The sequence below is a fragment of the Dendropsophus ebraccatus genome, chromosome 1, assembly GCF_027789765.1.
Source record: "Dendropsophus ebraccatus isolate aDenEbr1 chromosome 1, aDenEbr1.pat, whole genome shotgun sequence".
Lineage (NCBI taxonomy): Eukaryota > Metazoa > Chordata > Amphibia > Anura > Hylidae > Dendropsophus > Dendropsophus ebraccatus.
Genome location: NC_091454.1, coordinates 159,054,016 through 159,074,211, shown reverse-complemented (window position 1 = coordinate 159,074,211; position 20,196 = coordinate 159,054,016). Strand labels below are relative to the sequence as shown.

Below are 20,196 nucleotides of genomic sequence, written 5' to 3'. Positions count from 1 at the left end.
TTAGGAAGCCACAACAGGACCAGAAAATTCCTTTAAGACAGATGCCCCCCAACCTTTTTACACCACATTATCCACATTTAACTTTGATTTTGAGTCGAAGTATAGGGCATGTGTCTGATTTGGGGAAAGGGGTCCAATTTTGGATATCCTTGGCACTTTAACAGGCTATGCATGGAGTGCTTGCTGACCTATCACTTAATGCAGCATAAAGAGTTGGGGCCCTATTCTGGAGAATGTGAGTGGTCCCATAGGTAAAAACCTTTTTAAATAGGGTTTCTGCAAAACTAATTCTGATGAATAGAACACAGACATTTTTGTAGAAATTTTACCAAGCGAGCAAACCCTTATGATTTGCACAGGGTGCAACCTCAGAGGAAAATTTTATTGGATTGAATAGACTAGTATTTTTCTAGTCCAGCATCATATCCCTGTCCCAATTGGCTTGGATTTTACTGTATGTGTATATGTATAATAAATGCACATCAAAGTATAGATTTATATATATTTTAGAATTCAATATTACTGTCAAAAATACATTGTATGATTTACATAGGCTTTGTGCTACATTAGAACACAGACAAAACAAATCACTGTGTAGTAAATGAAACATTAAATATTAAATAAACAAAATAAAATAAAAAGGTGTAAACACTAAACTAACAGGGGAAATCGCTAATGCAGCACACACCTAATCAAGTGGTATTACATAGTAGAAAAATGGATTAGGACTCTATTCTTTTCCAGTCTACACAAAAGACACAGAATGCACTGAAGAAAATCTCTCATTCTTGGGTCACATCTATTTTAGACCAGTGTCAGGGATGTCAAGCCAATTTTTTTTTTTTTTTGCCAAAGATTTTCTTTACTGTGGCTCGCTCAGCATCTGGGTGAAAACTGAGGGTTTGTTGGAGTTTCTATGTAAGATTTCAGTTCATATGCTGCCCCACTGTCAACTTCCATGGACTTCCGAGAGAAAAGAAGCCTTACATCTTTGTGGAGGTAGATCTTTCCAGACTTGGAACTATGGAACCTGAAAAGAAATATAGTAGAATATAACTTATTGGGTGGAGACATTCTGTATAACAAATATGCTGTAGGCACAACTCTATGTTATTCAACAATCACATCATCCATGTGGAAAAGAACCCTTTCTATCCATGTGGATAGATATTTGCAAACTTAAAGAATTTCACACAGTACAGCAGTCATGGTTTATGGTTTTGCCGCTTTATGTAATGGTTAAGGCTGAGCACTTGAGAAGTTTTGGTAGGCCAGCCAAAAAAATGACCGCTGTTCAAAGTCTCCACATGTAGATATTGGCTCACTGCTGCTCAATGAGTTCCAAATGCATTAAGGGGGCTATGCACATCAGACAGCTGTCTGTGAAACCTCCTGAGTCAGCTTGAACTGCAGACACTGCTTTATACAGACCAAGGGTCCTATTACACCAAATGATTATCGGCCGTACTTGGCCGTTGCGGACAATAATTGTTTGGTGTAATAGGTCATGTAAAAAGGCATCAATCAGCCAACATGTCTGCACCCGCTTGCTACTTAAAGTTACGTGCACACTACAGAATCCCAGCGGATCACCCACCGCGGATTGCGCAGCTCGTCCCCGCTCGTGGACGCTAGCGGCCACGCGCATCTCTACTGCTCTCAAAGGCTTCATTTCATGGTTTACCAGATTCCACAGTCCGTCCGAAGAATGAACCTGCTCATTCTTCGGGCAGACAGCGGAATCTGGCAAACCACAGAATAAGGCCTATGGGAGCAGCAGAGATGTGCGTGTCTGCAAGCTGCAGAATCCGCCGGGATTTCGTAGTGTGCACATAACAGACATGATGCAGAGAAGCTGTTCTAGGCAGTGGCACTCTATAAGTCATACTTCCCCCATGAAACTGCTCTACTAAAGACTATGGGATGGAAATAGCCAAGGTTACTAGGCTACCATTATTATAAGCAGGCTTGACAAATCCAAAAGAGGGTCTTTGGGCGAGTTTTAGACTGTTTTTTTGTTTGTTAATTATATGTATAGGGATATAAATACACTGAGGTAAATAGGTCTATAAAGCCAATAGATAATGCGGATGGATATGGATCTACCTCAGGTGGATGAGGTAGCGCAGAGTCCGCTCTTCTGTCCTCATGATGTTCTCGGGGACTGTCACTTTCTTATCTCGTTTCACAGGAACAGAAAATGTTCTCTGACGCAGGAATGTCTGATGATTGGGTGGCATTTCTTGTAGGTCATATTTCACCACAAACATCTTCACCACAGTCTTGTTTGGGTTAAATAAGGTCTGAAATACAAAGACCAATGATATATATGTTCTTGTAATAAAAATTAATAAAAAACTTATGTTACATTGTGTTTAAAAGAGGTTGCCCCATCATTAGTAGTTATTTCCTCCCCCTCATCACAAGAATGAGGACCCGAGTCTTCTGTCAGAACAGAGCAGTGGTCACACATAGAAGTCACTGTAGACAGCCAGTGGTCTCATGAAAACCTCTTCCTTGCACAGGTTTAGATATGGTAAACAGCTAAGCTTACATACCACTTGAATAGTTCCAGAAGGAGGTATGCGATATCCCCTTTTGCCGAGAGATTCCAGTGTAATGTTACCCTAAGACATAAAAAAATACATATGTAACAACTAACCTATAAGGAAATCCACCAATCATAAGGAAATTTTATTGCACATAGCCAACATAATGGCAATAAAAAATACAAGGGCCCCAGAGCAATAAGACCTCATTTTCCCAATGGCATAATATAGCACGGGCCAAAAATGTATATTTAGCGGTCCTGCTCCCTCCTCAGCCTGCCTAGTGTCTGCCGCCATGCTTCTCTTTGAAGCTTCCGCTGACAGGAAGTGCCTGCTTGGCATACAGTGATCTATTTTGTCTATGCCAAGCGGGCGATTCCTTCCCACACAGCAAGTCATTGGAAGGATTGTGGCTGACACTGGCTAATCTGGAAACAAGCAGTTGTAAGAGAGGTTAGAATACATGTTTGGTATGGTCCCTGCAGCCCCAGTACCATAAGTTATCAGTTCTATTATTTTTGAGCATATATTCTGGTTTGTAACTCTAATTCATAAAGCATATATGAAATTGGAAAAAATTACAAAGTTTTCTATACAACTTTAATAAAAAGGCAAAAAAGATTTTATATATTTGACATATCTGTTTTCTATCTTTACATCTGCATTAAGTTTCTATGTATAGAGAGTTGAGATTTTGTCTAAAACTACACATATTGTCCAACCATATTTTCCATTTTCTTACCATGTAAGGGGAAGGGGCATTGTCCTCTGAAACACTGAAGAAAGAAACTCTGACAGGCAACGTCATGTGTGTTGGACAGAATACTCCACTAGCTCCGACATCTGCTGTAAATCCTTCAACTGTGCCCAGAGCTTCTAGTCGATAATTCAGGACCGACTCCTGGAAAGGAAGACAGGTAAAGGGATTGGAATCTGTAAATGGCTATGATCATTAGAGAGAGGCAACTCAACTACTACATAAGGGACATACAGTTAGTAAAGCAGCAAATAAAAAAAAAATTAACCTCTTTGTGCTGCAGCTAGTTTAGGCCTTCATGACCAAGCTCATTTTTCAAAATCTGACTCACTTTATGCGGTTAAATCTGTATGATAGCGATCCTGAGATTGTTTATTTGTGACATACTTTATGTTAGTGGCAAAATTTGGTCACTATTTTGTGTGTGTGTGTTTTTTTTTTTTTAAACATCAAAATCTGGAAAATAATCTATTTTTATTTATCAAACTTACGTTATTCAAACTGCAGTAAAAACAACATAATAAATGCATTCTCTGGGACACAATGGTTAAAGAGATACCAAATTTGTATATATTTTTGGCACAATAGAAACTATCTTCCTAAGAAAAATGTCAGAATTGCAAAATTTTCTGTGGGAAGATGTATAGTTTTCATTGATACCAAATTTTACATACCTACATGACTTTTTGATTGACAAAACAGCAATTCTGGTGAGTTTTTTTTTCCCCCAGCATGCAACATGTGGTATAAACCGTATAGTTTCATAGCTTGGGTGGTTATGGATGTGGTGATACCAAACATGTATGTGTGTTTTATGTACCAGTTTATTCTCTTTGGGAAATATAATGTAATTTTATTATTTACAGGGATAGGATGGGGGAGGATTTTTTTTATAAGTTTTATTTAGGGCTGAGCGATAATGGCCTAAATCAATATCGCGGTTTATCGCACATGTAGCCGCGGTAACGATAATTGAATAATAATTATGACACGCCCCTTTTGCAAACCACACCCACTTGCCATGCCAAACTGGCGATATTTTGATTAAAAAAAGATTAAAAAAAAGAACTCACTGAGCAGCAACCAGTGTTCAGTTTATTATCATTATTATTATTATTATTTGTCATTAGGGGGTCTCAGCGGATGGGGGGGGGGATGGATTGGGGTGTATTACCATAAAGGAGGTTGGGATGGGGTTACGGGACTATACAGGGGTGTATGACTTTACAGGGGTACATAGGTATGGCAAGTGGATAGAGGTGTATTGCTATATAGGGGGGGGCGGACAGTGGTGTATTACTATACAGGGAGTTGCATTCTGGGACCTGTAGTCCCCTCAGAAACCGTACAGGGTTGTAACATAGGAGAAATGAATGTGCTGCAGCAGGCAGGATGCTACACAAAGCAATAACTTATTCTGCCTGCTCCAGCACATCCATTCCTCCTACGTTACAGCCCTGTACTGGTACTGAGGGGACTACAGGTCAGCTGCTCCTCCAGCTCTGACATGCCAGCGTCCCTGCACACACAGCACATTAACATGTGCAGTGCTCGCCGGCCGTGTGTGTGTGTGTGTGGGGGGGGGGGCGCTCAGACGGGACTGGTGCTGGGGAGGGGGACCGGCACCAGTCCCGTCTGAGCGCCGTTGTGTGTACAGGGATGCCGGACGGGACCGGACTTAACGAGTGGGCGCTTGGACAGGACAGGTGCAGCGGGCAGGGGCCTCGGACCGGACGAGTGGGGAGGGAAGGAGGGAGCTTGGATGGGCGGGTGGGCACTTAGACTTGACAGCTGCGGGGGGGGCCCTGCTGCTCCTCCCCCTCCCGCTCTGATACCAGCGTCCCTGCACATAACGTGCAGCGCTCACGCCGGGCCGCGCGCGTGTGTGCGGGGGCGCTGACAGGGATATAAAATACAAAAACACAGATACTGTCCTGGCTAAGTTGAGGTCGGTTAACCGACGCCAGTGACAGTATCGGTATTTTTGCGGTATACCGCCCAGCCCTAGTTTTATTGCAAACTTTTTTACTTTTACACTAATGTACATTAACCAATGATCTTCTGATCACTGTTACAATACACTGCACTACCACTGAAGTGCAGTATATTGTATATGTCAGCATTACGCTAACAGGCAATCTACACAGACCTGCCTATGACATGGCGGTGTAGAGGCATATTCATGGCAGGCCCATCAGGCCATCAGAAGGCCCCCAGGATTGCCAATGAGAAGCAGGGACTTCCAATCAGTACGTATAATGCACTTTCCGCACCGGAACCCGCTACATGCTACTGTCTTGATTTGACAGCGGCATATAACGGGTTAAACTACCCAGAGCAGCAGTTACTGACAGCTGATCTTCTGCAATGCCAGCGCAGGAGCACAGCATATAAATTCTAATCCCACTGTAAAAAGCAGACGGGATCAGAATAATGCCCAGTAGTGACTGCCATAAAAAGCCTTACTGATGGTCACTAAGAGGTTAATATCAACTAGAAGCAGACATTTCATAGTTAAAATTGCTTATTTTACCAATTAAGCATTTTCTAACACTAGCCAAAAAGTCAGAGCGATGAGCACAGATGAATAAAATACACACCTCAAAGTTTCCAAGAAGGCTCAGACATGGAGCAGGTGGAGCACTGCAACTAAGCTGTCTGTTTGTGCACTTTACTCCATCCTCTGCTTTCTCACAGTGACGTTGTCTGCTCAGAGTAAAAAGAAGGCAATGTCAACATTAACACACAGTGTAAATCAATACAGGGTAAACTTTTACTAAATGCGCAATCTACTCTAAGGGTACAAACCCACACAGCGTATACACAGCAGATACGCAACAAATATGCAGCAAATACGCAGCAGATTTGTTGGTACAGACTTAATGCTGTGTTCAGTTATTTAGATCTAATCTGCTGCATATTTGCTGCGTATTTGCTGCGTGTTTGCTGCGTATCGCAGCAGTAAATACGCTGCATATACGGTGTGTGGGTTTATACCCTAAAGGCTCTGACATATGAGAAGATACCAGGCTCCAGAAAGATTTCTGCCACAGGCTTCAAGAGTTAATGTGGGTCTGGCCCAAAGACAAATATTAATGGCAAACTATACAACTGAGGTTTTATGGTTCCATCTGTAGTTACACAGATGAATCCATGATCTTACAATACAGACATTAACGTAAGATTAAATGGACTAGATGAAGATGTTGTTTGTGCACAGTCAACACTAAGGATCTTCCTGCTTGCAGATTACAGTTGGTTGATTTGTCATTGCTCCAACCAGCCACAATCCTGCTCCACACTGACGAGGGGCAAATACCCCGAAACGGCTGTCTGTGGACGGATGCCTGCCTTGGCAAGCCCTTGTCACGTTTGCAATACTCGCACCTGGAGTTAGTCGTTGACAAAAAGGGGCCACCCTGTTTCCCTATTTATGTTCCAATACTCGCAACCGAGTAGGACTTAAGGGGCTACCTATCAGGGTGGTGTGGTGCTCTCCCCATCATGGAGGCACCCCGTGGCAACAGGCTAGAGATATCTGGCTATCCCGTGTTTTGAGACTCGCAACCGAGGCTCCACGGACTCTTGTTTTGCATGCTTGCAGATTACAGCACATTACCGGCATCTGAATGAATGTTATTGTATTGTATGAATATAGACTAACACTTTCTACTACAGTGTATGTTAAAACGTTTGATGAGAGCTGCTACTGAATGCAATGGTGAGAAGTGAACGAGTGAAATCTCAATGTAGCTGTAAACCATATCCAACAAACCTCTCCTCTCAGAGCTTGATTTCATACTTTATATGAAATGAAAGTTGCAAGAAGTAATGACTGAAGTTTGAATGGTTCTAAAATAGCCATACTACTTAATGATACGGTCGAGAAAGGAGTCTAAAAGACCATGGATCATGAACCTGAGAAAAACTAAACCTTTCTCGGGAATATTAAAATATTTTTTATATTATACGTTTTTATTATGAACATTAAAAGGGGTTTCCCTGGCTTAGAAAAACATATCTGCTTTCTTTCAGAAACAACACCACTCTTGTCTGTGTGTGGTTTTGCAACTCTGTTCCATTAAAGTGAATGGAGCTGAATTGTAACACTACACACAAGCAGGGGACAGTGGTGGTGCTGTTTTTTTAGTTGTGTTTTTTCTAATCCAAGATGGGCAATAGACCAAGAATTCTAGATTATACACAGCTGTAGTTATTCTAGCAACATAATTTGGAGAAACAAGTGAAAGAAAATTAAGCAGTAAAAGAAATACCTCTTTGTGGATAAACCTTTAAACTGCAGTAAGGAAGTGTCCAGATCAAAATACCCCGACTGTGTCTTTCTTTGTGGTACCTAGGTAAAATAAACAAACATTCTTTCATCTGGAAGACTTTGATCAAAAATGCACATTGAACAGCAGACCTGTGCCATCTACCACAAAACCTCATAATGGTCATACGATGTGTGGAGCCAAGCTTGCACTGGAGAAGAAGCCGCCCAAGTTATGCCCACCTCATAGAAAGGCAATCTACATAAACCTCTATTTGCTACTTTTGTAGAATAGATTTCTTAAATAAAGGCGAGTTGTCCACATATGGGCTTTACCATGGTTTATACACTAGTGATATTACAGATATTGTACAGAAATATAAATTTAAACTAACATGCTTTCTATACCCCTGAAATCCCGCTATCAGATAAAGGTCAGCACTGAGACCCCAACCGATCAAACCATTTAAAGCATGTCAAACTTTTTTTTGCAACATTTGGGGGGCATTCACAGGCTTTGTGAAACACAGAAACTATGGTTTGGTAAGTAGTGTAGAGAAATGTATATATAAATATGATGCTGGGAGCAGGAAAATGTTTAAATCTTAGCGGCACTGTAATAAAACAGCTGTGCAGCTGGGTTACAGTGCAGCGAAGATTCACTGTTCTTGTATTTGTCCCCCCCACCCCCTTCCAGCAGCAAGTTTGCCCAGCACTCACCTGGGCTGATCATGTTCACATGGTGCCCTGTTATTTTCCCATCCCATGGTCTTTTAGGTCTCATTGGCATCCAAGTAACCGCTCCTCTGACTGTGCTGAGTCTACAGTGCTTTTAAAGAGGCTTGTCATGGTCTCAAATGCATCTCTAGGACAACACTCTCACACAGATGCATATAAGACAGTGACTTCTGTCCTCTGTAGACTCTGGAAAGTCAGAGGAGATGTCACGTGCAGTCGGCACATGGAAATATTGACATGCCGGAAGAACATGATAGAATGATAAGCCCAGGTAGTAGTAGCCATTAAGTCTGCCGATATCTCCAGAACTCATCTGAGTATCACAGAGACAGACACATGGGTTTCAACCATTGAGTGCTAGAGAGAACAGTCTTGGATAAATGGTTATGATGTTTCCGCACTAAAAATGCCAGAGTAAATTTCCTATAGACAATCTGATACCATCTGTGCAAATACTGACGCCAAAACAATATACTAAAATAATAAAAGAATTGCATTGATAGTATGGCCGTGGACCCCAAGGTATTCGAAGAGTAACTTTCCTTCATGATAAATTATAAGACACAAATGTTCCAAAAATCATAACGTTAAAATGGGGGGGGGGGGGGGGAAGAAAAACTAACATAACACAACTTACCGGACTAGAAAGTAAAGGTAAACCTGTGCAGGGGTGAAAGGCCTTGGTAGAGATCCCATCGAGAGAGTGAAAACCCTTTTTCTTCCAATTATTTGAAGGTCGCAGGGGTACAGACTTCTAGAAACATACAAGACAGCATGTCATACAGTATACGCTTCATATTAGTGACAAAATCAAGTGGTTTCCGATAGGTAAACCTGCATCCTTAGCAAGTCATGAGATTAATATAGAGTAGTAAATGTTACTATGTAACAGAAGAAAAGGTAACACACTGTCACATCCAGTTTCTACATGGACACTGAAGTGTAAACTGTTAAGATAAAATGTTGGAAGTAAACTATATGAAGATTATTGTGTCTTCCCAAAGTAGACATTTGTCTATCCACGGGCCATGTATTAAAAGGTCTGGTCGCTGGGACCCCACAGATCACTAATCTAACCACATCTAACCAATGTGGGGGTTAGGCATGTGTCCCACTGCTCCATCCAATGCCTGTGGGTCTAATGGAAAGAGTGAAGCAGTATACTCAGCTGTCCAGCAATTCTGAATGATGTGGCAGCGTTGGGGGGGAAGGGGGGGTAATTAAAGTAACTGATGGGGGTCCCAAGCTTTGGACATTTATCAAACAACCTGAGGGTTTATGGAGACTGGTTGTTTTACAACACACAAGAAAAAAAAAATTTAGCTATGTAAAATATGATTATACTACCCTCTAGTGTTTAAAGACATTGTTACACAACCCAAAAGTATTGCATGTAAGTGCCCATTTCATTTGCGCTACCACACTCACAGGAGCCGAAACCCTGCTCTGCTGCATGTATTTAGTTTTTTTCCAGATTGATTTAGAGCTTTAAACTAGCAATAAACCAGAAAACCAAAGCATGAACCAAGCAAAAACCATGCAGCTGAAAGACTATGGTACATGTGAATGTACACTTAGGGTGAAACCCCCCCCCCCCCCCCCCCCCCCCCCCAAAAAAAAAACCTCAGTTACTGGGTAAGCCTTCTAGGGAGTTTGTTGCTTAATTTTATCACTATTTAAAAGTTCTCCAGCTCTGGGTCTTAAGGTTTTACACAGATCTAGGTGTCTCCATGGTATAAACAAAAAAAACACCCCCCTGTATCCATAACCTGCAGTTATATGCCCTTCTATCTGCCCCACTTCTTCTTAACCTACACATTACAGATGAGCAAATTTACAGTAACAATTAAGTAAATCACTAGATTGGCAGTCTGCTGCCTTTAAACTCCTGCTCCTCACTTTGTGCTGGGGAAAGCTGGATTCAGTCCGGGCAAACTGGGAGAAGTTTCCCAGGACTGGATCCAGCTTTTCCCAGCACCTGGGGAGGAGCGGCACTGAGTATAAAGGCAGTAGACTAAAGAGCAGATTGCAGAGATTGTGCTTCACTTTGTTATTATTGTAAATTCGCTCATCTCTACTACACATAATAGGTTAACAAGAAATGGAGGGTATAAAAAGGAAATACAGCTTCAGGGTCAGACTATACAAAGTCTGTTTGCAGGCTGTTACCATGGGGAGAGGTGTCTAACTATGAGCTGTAGGTGCAAAACATAACATCTTACAGTAAAGCACCTGAACAGCAGTGATAATGGAGCTACTCATCTGAGCTTTATACGAACTTACTGGACTCTATTATAGTTAGCATTTTATAGATAACCATTCTTAGAGTGTAATTCTTGTGTATATACACATATATATACGTACTGTTTGGTCTGTATTCTTCAACCTTTCACATCTTGGACAACCCCCGATGCCTCTCCCCTGTTCCTGTGCACCACAGTCACATTTTCTCGGATCCTCATTCTCATCATGAGCCGCCTTCTGCTTCTCTTGGGTCTCTCTAGCTTTCTGACTGTCTCTGTCCTTTGTTACATAATTTTCAATGCTGTTAAGTTGGTTGCTATGATCAGACCCTTGTGCTTTCCTTGTGTTACTCTCTGTACATTTAGTCTCTGGTGCCTGTGAGACACCACAGGTTTTAAATGCCACAACATTTCGTGAACAGTTCCTGCTATTACCAAGATGCACGCTGTCGCCATTTCTACTTTCAGTCGAGCTAGTTTGCTTGTTGTTGGCAATACAGATGTTCAAGGAGCTAGAACTCGAGAGGTTCTGCAGTGTCCCTTTACTGATGTACTTTTCATTCTGTTCACTGTACTTTAAGTCTCCTCTATCAGGAGCCATGAAAAGATTTTCTTTGCTGGACAATGAGAAAGCTGGTTGGGTGTGTTTGCTTACCGAATGTTGAAATGTGTTTGTAATGGGTTCATGAGCTTGAACTAAAATGAGTTTCCGCCTAGCTTGTGGTTTTGGTGAAGTTCTACCTTCAGGACAAGGTCGGGAGGAAGTCATGGGCGTTTCTGAAGCAGCTTTTAGTTTTCGGTCACCACTTTCTGGGGTTAGAGTTAGATCTGAAGTTGGAGCACACATGACAGGTGTTTCGATCTTGTTGAAGTTTTCATCTTCACATGGGTTTCTAAATATTTTGCAGCTGAGAGGGTTGGGGTCGGGCATTTTAAAGGAACGATTGGCTATGTGTGATGTTGTCTGATCACATTGCAGCAAGTGCTGCGCTATTCTTGCTATGACTTCTTGACGTTCCTGAATTAGGGAGCCTATTAAGGGATTGGTCTCTGTTGGTTGGTGTACAGGGGAATTGTTGGGAGAGTCAACCAAAGACAGCGATTTGAAGTTTCTCACAGGTGAGCCTTGTGGGGCTGTTTTAGGATCACTTATACTGAAACAATGAATCTTAGATGGTGAAGTTCCAACGTCACAGCCACTGCCACATCCAGATATCAACTTCACGTTTCTACCAGGGAGCGCAAGATTCATGCTAAGACTTGTTCTAGCCTGCAGTAGTCCATCAGATCCAACAGTCCATGTCTGCTTGCTACATGTATGCTGAGAACTGGGTGCACTTTGCTGGCCGCTCTCCTGATGCTCTCGAGGTGGAGGACCAATTTGCTCATGTGACAAAAATCTCTTTTCATAGAAGCCAAGATTACTGTGGATGCTACAGTTCAACACCGGATAACTGGATTGTCTAGGCAAAGACTGGACACTGACTTTCAAGGCCACATTGTGAGAAACATTGGGGACAGGAAACACATGTTCGGTGGGTGAATGAGTAAAGTTCCACTGTAGCTCACCGTCTGCGGCACTCACTCTGTAGAAAAGACGCACAACAGTATACAGCCAGTTAGTGTGTGTGAATGAACTGTATAGTTATAATTTGTAGTTGCTTTCCAATAGGAAACAGAAGGGTATTTGCACAAGCAGCAACAATATTCAGCCGTCCTTATCCTTTTATCACAGGCATCTGTGTTAGGCCCCTAGTGACATGGGAAGTTGTCATGTGCAAGTGAAAGATAACAAGACAGCTGTTTCAGCTGTTAAGCAAAAGAAGAAAACCACTACTTCCTGCAAACAGGTCTTCTACCAGAGGTTTGATAAAATCTCAACTTTAAAAGTGTGAAACCGAAAGTCTCTGTGAAAACTTTTTACCCCCATCATGTAAATAGTCAGGAGACTGATAACTACCTAATGATGAAAATTTTAAAGCCAAATTTTGCACACATTTACCAACTCCACCACCCTGACAGTATATAAGGGAACTGAATATAGCACCGTTAGGTGTGGGTTATCTAGGCCAGACAGCCACCTATCTGTGAGGTTGCAGCACAGCTGGAAACATGGATTACTACATTGTTACCTACCATAAAACACAATGGGCCCTTTGTGTAATGTTGAACTGGTTCCTTTACTTTTCAGACTGACCTATTAATGCAAATCTAGAGGGGGCCTGAGTGCAGAAAACTTCTGCTAAAATTCCATATTGGCCATACGGATGTAATTAAAGTGAATCTGTTTTTACATGCAATCCCCGTTCCAAACCGCTTACACAGTTAAGATAACAGTTAGGTCAGGGAGACACACAGTACCTTTTATATATCCTTCTGTGCTTACCAATTTTTTTAAAAAAATGCTTTTATTCTCCTGTAAGAAAAGTGTCAGAAAGGCTTTCCCAATCTCCTGATCTCCTCTCATCCCTTATTAAGGCCCAATTACACCAACAGATCTGACGACAGATTATCTGCCAAAGATTTGAAGCCAAACCCAGGAACAGACTATAAACAGAGAACAGGTCATAAAGAAAAGACTGGATTTCTCCTCTTTTCAAATCCACTCCTGGGTTCAGCTTCAAATCTTTGGCAGATAATCTGTCGTCAGATCTGTTGGTGTAATAGGGCCATAACCCTGCTTGAATCTCAGCTTGCAGCTGACTGTTTACTTAAGCAAGGGGGGGGGGGGGGTAGTTAGACATTCAAGCTTGGGAAAGCCTCTCTGACACTTTGCACTGGAGAATAAAAGCATTTCTCTATGTTCAGGAAGCACAGGTGGATATATAAGTGGATATATGTGTCTCTTGACTTAACAGCTATTCAATAATGTCAGCAGCCTGAAATGTGAATTGCATCTGACAGAGTGTAATTATCAAACATTTTAGGTATTTTAAACACAGTTGGCTAGTCTAGATTTTTATTGAGATGCCAGCTCACCTGTAGATAATGTTGCGGGGTACAGCTCCATGAGAAACACTTAACCAGGCGCTTAACTGAGAAAAGAAAACAAAGGAACGGACAGCCAACAGAAGAGTCTTTTCTTCGATGAAACGGTCTCCACTCCTATCAATAAAGAAAGAAAGATTTAAAAAAGTAATAAGTGGTGAATTGATAAGTGTTCAATCTGGGTTAGCATCTTAAAAGTCATATTACTGGGAAAGGGAACATTGCTGTTGTATTCGCATATAGAGGTCAATCTTCACAATACAAATTACAGCTAATGGAATGCATATAAACTTGAAGTTCTAGTTCTCAGATATAAAGAAGAAGGCAAGCCATGTGAGATAGTTTTCAAACTGCAGGGGCAGAGAAAAAGAACTATTTCAACTCATGTCTCCCCATGCCCCTCCAGCCCTGGATCACCACTCCAGGACCCCGCCAGGCTCCAAGATCTCCTACAGAGTTGGAGTTCCTAACCTGGCTGAATGACTGCCCGTTCAGCCAGTCAGTCGGGTTGGCTGATCGCACAATGCAACAGCCAAGACATGCAATTCCACCCCCACCCCGAGTCAACATGTTTATATAAAAAGGATGATGTGATCAAAATACTCATTTGCCTAATAATTCTGCACACAGTGTATATAACATTAGACACAGCAGAATGTGTGGATTTTAGCAGTATCAGCTGACAATCTAATATTATGTCAGGTCAGAGAAGGAGCAAGCATGATACTTTGCAGTGGCTTAGCTCACCCTCTTCATTCAGAACAGATGAACACTCAGCTGTGTCAATTTTTCATGTGTATAAAGGGATCAAGAGATAGTTGAACGAGCATTTGGCTGTCTGCTGTCATACGTGTAAGGCCCACTGCAGAGACTATTTTTATTTTTTCACTTTGTAGCAAATCCCAGATAATGTCACAAAAACAATGTTTAATATTTCAACATTCTGGCTTCACGGAAAATACTGTAAACTATTCAAATGAATCCTTTTTTCCCATATCAAATACTGAAAAAAAAATATTCACAGGTAATTGTAATCCTTTCGTAAGAATAATACTGGATCTAAGAGCGCAACATGTTTACTACATTCTTTATTATTATCTATGGTGCCAATGCCCATTTACTGACAAGCCTACAAAATCAATGTAAACTGTATACTCCAGAAAAGACTGGTCAGAGAAAAGGAAACCTACTGTCTGGGAACAGGCTCCAGAGTCCACCGCTCCAGCAAGAGGGCGTCTTGTTTCATTGCAGGATCATTGAAATCGTTCCCCTCCGTGCCAGATGCTTCATCACTATAGCAACAGTCGGGTAGCAGCATCACTTCAACCATGATGGGAATATTATTCCTCCACAACAGGGTGACCTCAGATCTCGTTTTTCTAGCTTCTCGGCACTGTAAACAGAACATGTACTTTAGTATTGGTAGTATAAACACTTTCACATTCGTAAAAAAAAAAAAAAAAAGTCTTGAATAATTTAACTAAAATTCTTTTTTCTTCAAGATAAAGAATTTGGAAAATGAAGGGAAAATGAAAAGGAAAAAAAAAAAAATCATTCCTGGCACTGCCATTAAGTATCAGAAGATGTCCTGTTGAGTTTCCATGCTCTCTCTATCTGTTGTATAGAATTGTAGATTTCTAGAGTTATCTATATTCTTTGACATGGATGGATTTATGAGCCAAAAGTCACCACAGTAAAAAGATGACACCTGTATGGATTGAAGTCTGAAGGCCCTTTGACACGGGCCGATTGTGATAACCTTGCAGATGAGTGTCCCTATGAATGCTTATTACTAATAATCAGCCTGTGTAAAAGGCCAGCGATTGCTCATTCATAGGCTGCTTGGATCTTTTGTTTGGCCAATAATATTATCGTTATCCCCGTCTTAACCGCCAATAAAAGGCTTTAAAAAACACAGCCACTTTCTTCCAGAAACAGCACCACTCTTGTCCTCAGTTTGTGTGTAGTTTTGCAGCTCAATTCTGTTTACGTTACAGGGGAACTCCAGGTAGAGGTTAAAAACATGAAACTTCTACAGAAGCATATAGCATTACTAACCTGTCTATCCCAGTTTTGAAACTACCAAAAATCCATTTGTTTGGGGTTTTTTTGCTCTGTTTTGTGTTTCTCTTCTTCCTGGTTTAGCATTTCCCAGAATGCAATGCTTTCCCTCATGTGATCATCACAGCCCCCCCCCCCCATCACAATCAGTAAAATAAGTGCAGCAGCTGCTTCTGGCCGGACAGAAACGGTTATCCAGCCAAGCCTCCTGTGACATAACGCCTGCATCATCAGCAAACACACACAATGTGAGACAGAGGCATGGGAGATTTGTCTCCTAGGGGGGGGGGGGGGGGGGGGGGATAGCAGAAGGAGCATGAGACAATGTGAATTGGCACAGAGGCCATTTTTTTTCACTTCCTGGATTTCTATCAGCTTCCAGTGTGGCAGAACTGTACAGATACAGTAATACATTGTATAGAGACATCTACAGAACTTTTAACTAGCTTTTCTTATCCAGAGTTCCCCTTTAATGGAGCTAAATTGTAATACCACATACAACCTGAAGGCAGGGGTGTTTTTTTTTCTAATCCTGTACAACCCACAGCTACGCAATTGTTTAAGTCTTACAAAGGCTCTGCACTAAATGGATCTATCTATCTACATGTAAATATAGATGTGTGTGTCTAAACACACCATCATCAAAACAGAAATAGAAGGTTTGAACTCCTGTATTAATGAAAGGATCTTAAAAGGGGAACTATCAACAGGTAAGATCACTCTAACCTGCCAATATGTCCGTACTGCACAGGATGAAGGTACGTATCTTACATTACTCTTTGGTGCCGTTCTAATGCATTCGTGTTCAGTGTGTTCCGCGGTCTGGTGAGACTGTTAGGAGCACTGGGACACCCATTAGGAGCACTACCCGCCCCATAGCCCCGATCCAGCCCCCCAGCCTGCTCCATTCATTATCATTAGAAGGGGGCTGGCCGGGGGCGGATCAGTGCTATGGGGGTGGGCAGTGGTCTTAGCGGGTGCCCCAGTGCTTCTGACAGTCTCCTCAAACTGTGGGGCAGAAGACTAACTCCACCGAAACGGCACCAAGGAGGAAGGTAAGACACATACCTTCCTTATCGGCGTCTCCTGTGCAGTAGGCACATATCAATAGGTTAGATTCGTCAAACCTGCTGATAGTTCCCCTTTATATAGGTTGTCAATGTTGGAAAAATAAAATACTATGTAGCAGATAACATGTAAGGGCCCTGTTACTTTGGGTGATTATTGGCCTGGTACATCTGGTATGCCCATACATTATTTTCAGGATAGATATACATGTACATTTAGTTACTGTGGATTTACCAATGACATCTGCTGGAAGTCTGTTTCAAGCACACACTACTCTTTCAGTAAAATTTTTCTTACATTGCTCCTAATCTTTTCCCTAACAGTCATCCATTTCCTGGTGTAATAAGCAATGTGCAGGTGACGGAACAAACAATCCAGTGATCTCTCGTGTGTCCTGGCTGCATGACTGATGGACCTATGTTATGCTCTGTAATCTTTACCTGTGGCACCTTATCACTGCATTCATGCTTATTGACCCCAGGCTGACTGGATTGTGCTGGAGGGCAATGGAGACCTTCTGTCCTGCCTTTCACCGAATGCTCAGGAGTGCGGCCTTCTGTGATCAGCAAAGCCAGGTACACCAGAAAATCTTCAGCCTCATACTCAAAGAACTCATCCATCGAGTCTACAAGAAAGCAGAAAATATGCAGTTAAATCAGGATCAAAAGCTGCTAAACTGACAAAGCAGGAGTTTTCCATTCACATTTTACCATCATGAACACATACCCTGAACTGCCAGAAACACCCTCCAATTTATTCCTGGCACATCTACAGTAAGGAAACGCTGAGAACATCTGGTATTACTTCACCTATAGCTAACAGGGCTAAATACCTGCTAATGAAATCACAATCTATTACCATCTCAAGGAAGTTTTAGAAGTTTAGAAGAAAAGGCAAAGATTCTCTATGATAAGATGTGCCATTTCATTCGCCAAAGGGACCCAGTTTTTTTTTTACAGCTAGACTTATGACAATACAGCCTTTCCTTAGAACCAGCTTAGCTACAACTCACACTGCCTATTCTGGTATTGTGGTCTCAAAATTTGGGAAAATATGTTGCTCACATTTTCCAAGAAATGAAGAGAAACGCTTTGTTCCATTGATGTGTTATTGCTGTAAAAGGTCCTACAGTAATAGAACCAAGGCCACCAAATCTTCCTTCCTGCAGCTTGGACTGCATGCCTCAGCTGTGATTAGATGGAGCCCACAATGCCAGTATGACAGTGAAGTCCCAAATTAGAGGATATAGCAGGGAATTCAGAAATCCAGTCATATTTCACGCAGAAGCAGATTTGCCTTACTGAAGGGCAAAAACTCCCATGTATTCCAAGGCATATTTTTCTTTGGAAAAAGTATTTGGAAAATATAGGTACAACCCTTTGATCCAATCTGACATCCAGGAGCCAGTGGCCAACCGGCAGCGACATTTTTGTAGTCCCTGGCTACATAACACTTTACCACTGTTGCACCTCCTTAGTCTCTCATCTACTAATGTCACACAAGGTTACAACAGACCAAGTCACATAGGAAGAAGGACAAAATCCCAACAAATGGTTAAAATAAGTTTCTTCTACTCTTACAAATGTTATGCATGCTGAAACACTGGTGTGGAATCATTTGTTTCTTTATGAAAAAGAATTCATAAGGACACTACAGAGATCTCATTGTCCTGGTTCCAGCCAGGGCCCATACAGTAACCACCAGCAGTAGATGGGGCGGCAGCTGCCAGGACTGCTCACATATTACATAAGGCTGCTCATTCCTATGGCTGGAGACCATATATCTCATTGCAGGTTTACTTTTATGACAACATTTCTATTAATGTTTCATTTATTGCTGTGACTCTGAAATCCCCAATTACAGCAGAGATTATGGGAGGAATAATAGCTCAGTAACAGAAGTATTGGCGACCCATAAAGCTGACACATGATGGCGTCACTCATCCTACACAGACCACCATTGACACTGACTGGGAGGCAGCTCTCTGCATGCAGCGTGAGTCACAATATAACTGTGTGTGAGACAATCACAACTTCTGGAGGTCAAGTCATAGTCAGCGGCCGGGGAGCAATAAAACTGATGCAGAATTAGTCTATTGTCTGTAGGATAGAAGTAGGCTTGTGTCCTAATGTACTACAGAATAGTATGAGTGTCCTGACTACTACTTGAAGCTCATGAGCATCACATTTCTCAAACTCCACTTTCAGCTCTATTCTCTGTATACGCAGGCTATGGGGCAGAACGGCTGAGGTGCTTGGCGTCAAAAATCTAGAAAACCCCTTTAAAAAAAAAAAAAAAAAAAACTAATTTTTGATGTGTGTACAAGGGCTGAGGCCAAGCTCAAGTACATTTCGTAAATGTCTACTACATGCAAGTCGCAAAAGTCACAGATATTACCTATATTTAGGTTTACACTCAACTTTTCTCAATGGTAGATGACTGATAAATGTTAGTGATCTCAGATTTGTTCTATTCTCCTATCCAAACATCTTATACCTTGGGGCAGGGGCATTAATAGAAGTCACAGCTGAAGGGGAGAGAAACACAACATAACTATAATTTACAGGTAAATGGTGCCAGCATGACAGTGGGGAACATTGTGCCACTGCTTTTTCAGGGGTCTTGTATATGGCTGTATGGATTTATGAGCTGTGTCACACGGATTATACAAATAGGAACTATAGAAATCTATGGGCCCACACTGTGCCTATTCATGCCAGAGATTACAATGCCTCTTAGATGCATGAAACATCTAGTATGTACCTATAGGCATTCTGTATAGGTAAATCCATAGAACGGCTCTCCTGTTGTCCTTTGTTGTGCTGAGTGTGAACAGGAGAGAATCTGCATGTTCTCCCTATAATGACAGGGTCCTAAAGACCGCCTTATTGAGCTCACAATTACAATGAACCATCACACACTAACATTAAGCATTCAGATTTGATTTACCTGAAGGAAAAATAGCTAAAAGGATATTAACATGGATGAGCCATAAGCTGATCTGCACTACTGTTTTATAAGCATGCTACTAAACTCTTTGCCTGATCAGTATACGTATTCAAAATGGATCATAGTTTTACAGTGCAAACTAGAAAAACCACAAAAAGGACACTTACTAACATGCAGTGATCCCATGGTGTGCGGCTGGGGGATAGGCAGCACTGAGCGACAACACCTGGTCTCTGCCTGTAAGCAAGTGTTACATGTAAGCAGAGGAAGGGGTGGCCAGGCAGCCATTTCTGTTTACCATCACCTCCATGGAAATGCGAATAAAGTTTTATTTACACAGGGAAGTGGGGTCTAAGAATTCACAATCCAATGCATCTGGTGCAAGGAAGACGACAGAGTCAAGATATAAGAACAGGAAAAGAAACGAATGACCCTTAGTATACAAGGAAAACGTCCTGCATCAATAGTGTCCGTTGTAGGATTTTTTTCTCATGACTTCCCTATACTGTACATAGAAGAATTGGTGATGACTGTAATAGGTGCAGTCTATGGGAAATGCCCTTACATGTGACT

At 41.7% G+C, this 20,196-nt stretch overlaps 1 protein-coding gene across 4 annotated transcripts in view; it reads right to left on the bottom strand.

Moving 5' to 3' along the window:
* Positions 1 to 488: 488 nt before the first annotated feature.
* ATOSA (atos homolog A) overlaps positions 489 to 20,196 on the bottom strand; it is a 62,948-nt gene continuing 43,240 nt past the window's right edge. For all 4 annotated transcript variants that reach the window (XM_069982662.1, XM_069982656.1, XM_069982671.1 and 1 more), the window contains exons 2-12: positions 17,115 to 17,299; positions 14,736 to 14,938; positions 13,537 to 13,662; positions 10,679 to 12,143; positions 8,952 to 9,068; positions 7,581 to 7,660; positions 5,907 to 6,012; positions 3,292 to 3,450; positions 2,559 to 2,627; positions 2,107 to 2,303; positions 489 to 1,030 (exon numbers count right to left, since the gene is read on the bottom strand). In XM_069982662.1, coding sequence (XP_069838763.1) covers positions 877 to 1,030; positions 2,107 to 2,303; positions 2,559 to 2,627; positions 3,292 to 3,450; positions 5,907 to 6,012; positions 7,581 to 7,660; positions 8,952 to 9,068; positions 10,679 to 12,143; positions 13,537 to 13,662; positions 14,736 to 14,938; positions 17,115 to 17,299 — 2,861 coding nt within the window. In that variant the 3' untranslated portion in view covers positions 489 to 876. The remainder of the gene's footprint in view (positions 1,031 to 2,106; positions 2,304 to 2,558; positions 2,628 to 3,291; positions 3,451 to 5,906; positions 6,013 to 7,580; positions 7,661 to 8,951; positions 9,069 to 10,678; positions 12,144 to 13,536; positions 13,663 to 14,735; positions 14,939 to 17,114; positions 17,300 to 20,196) is intronic.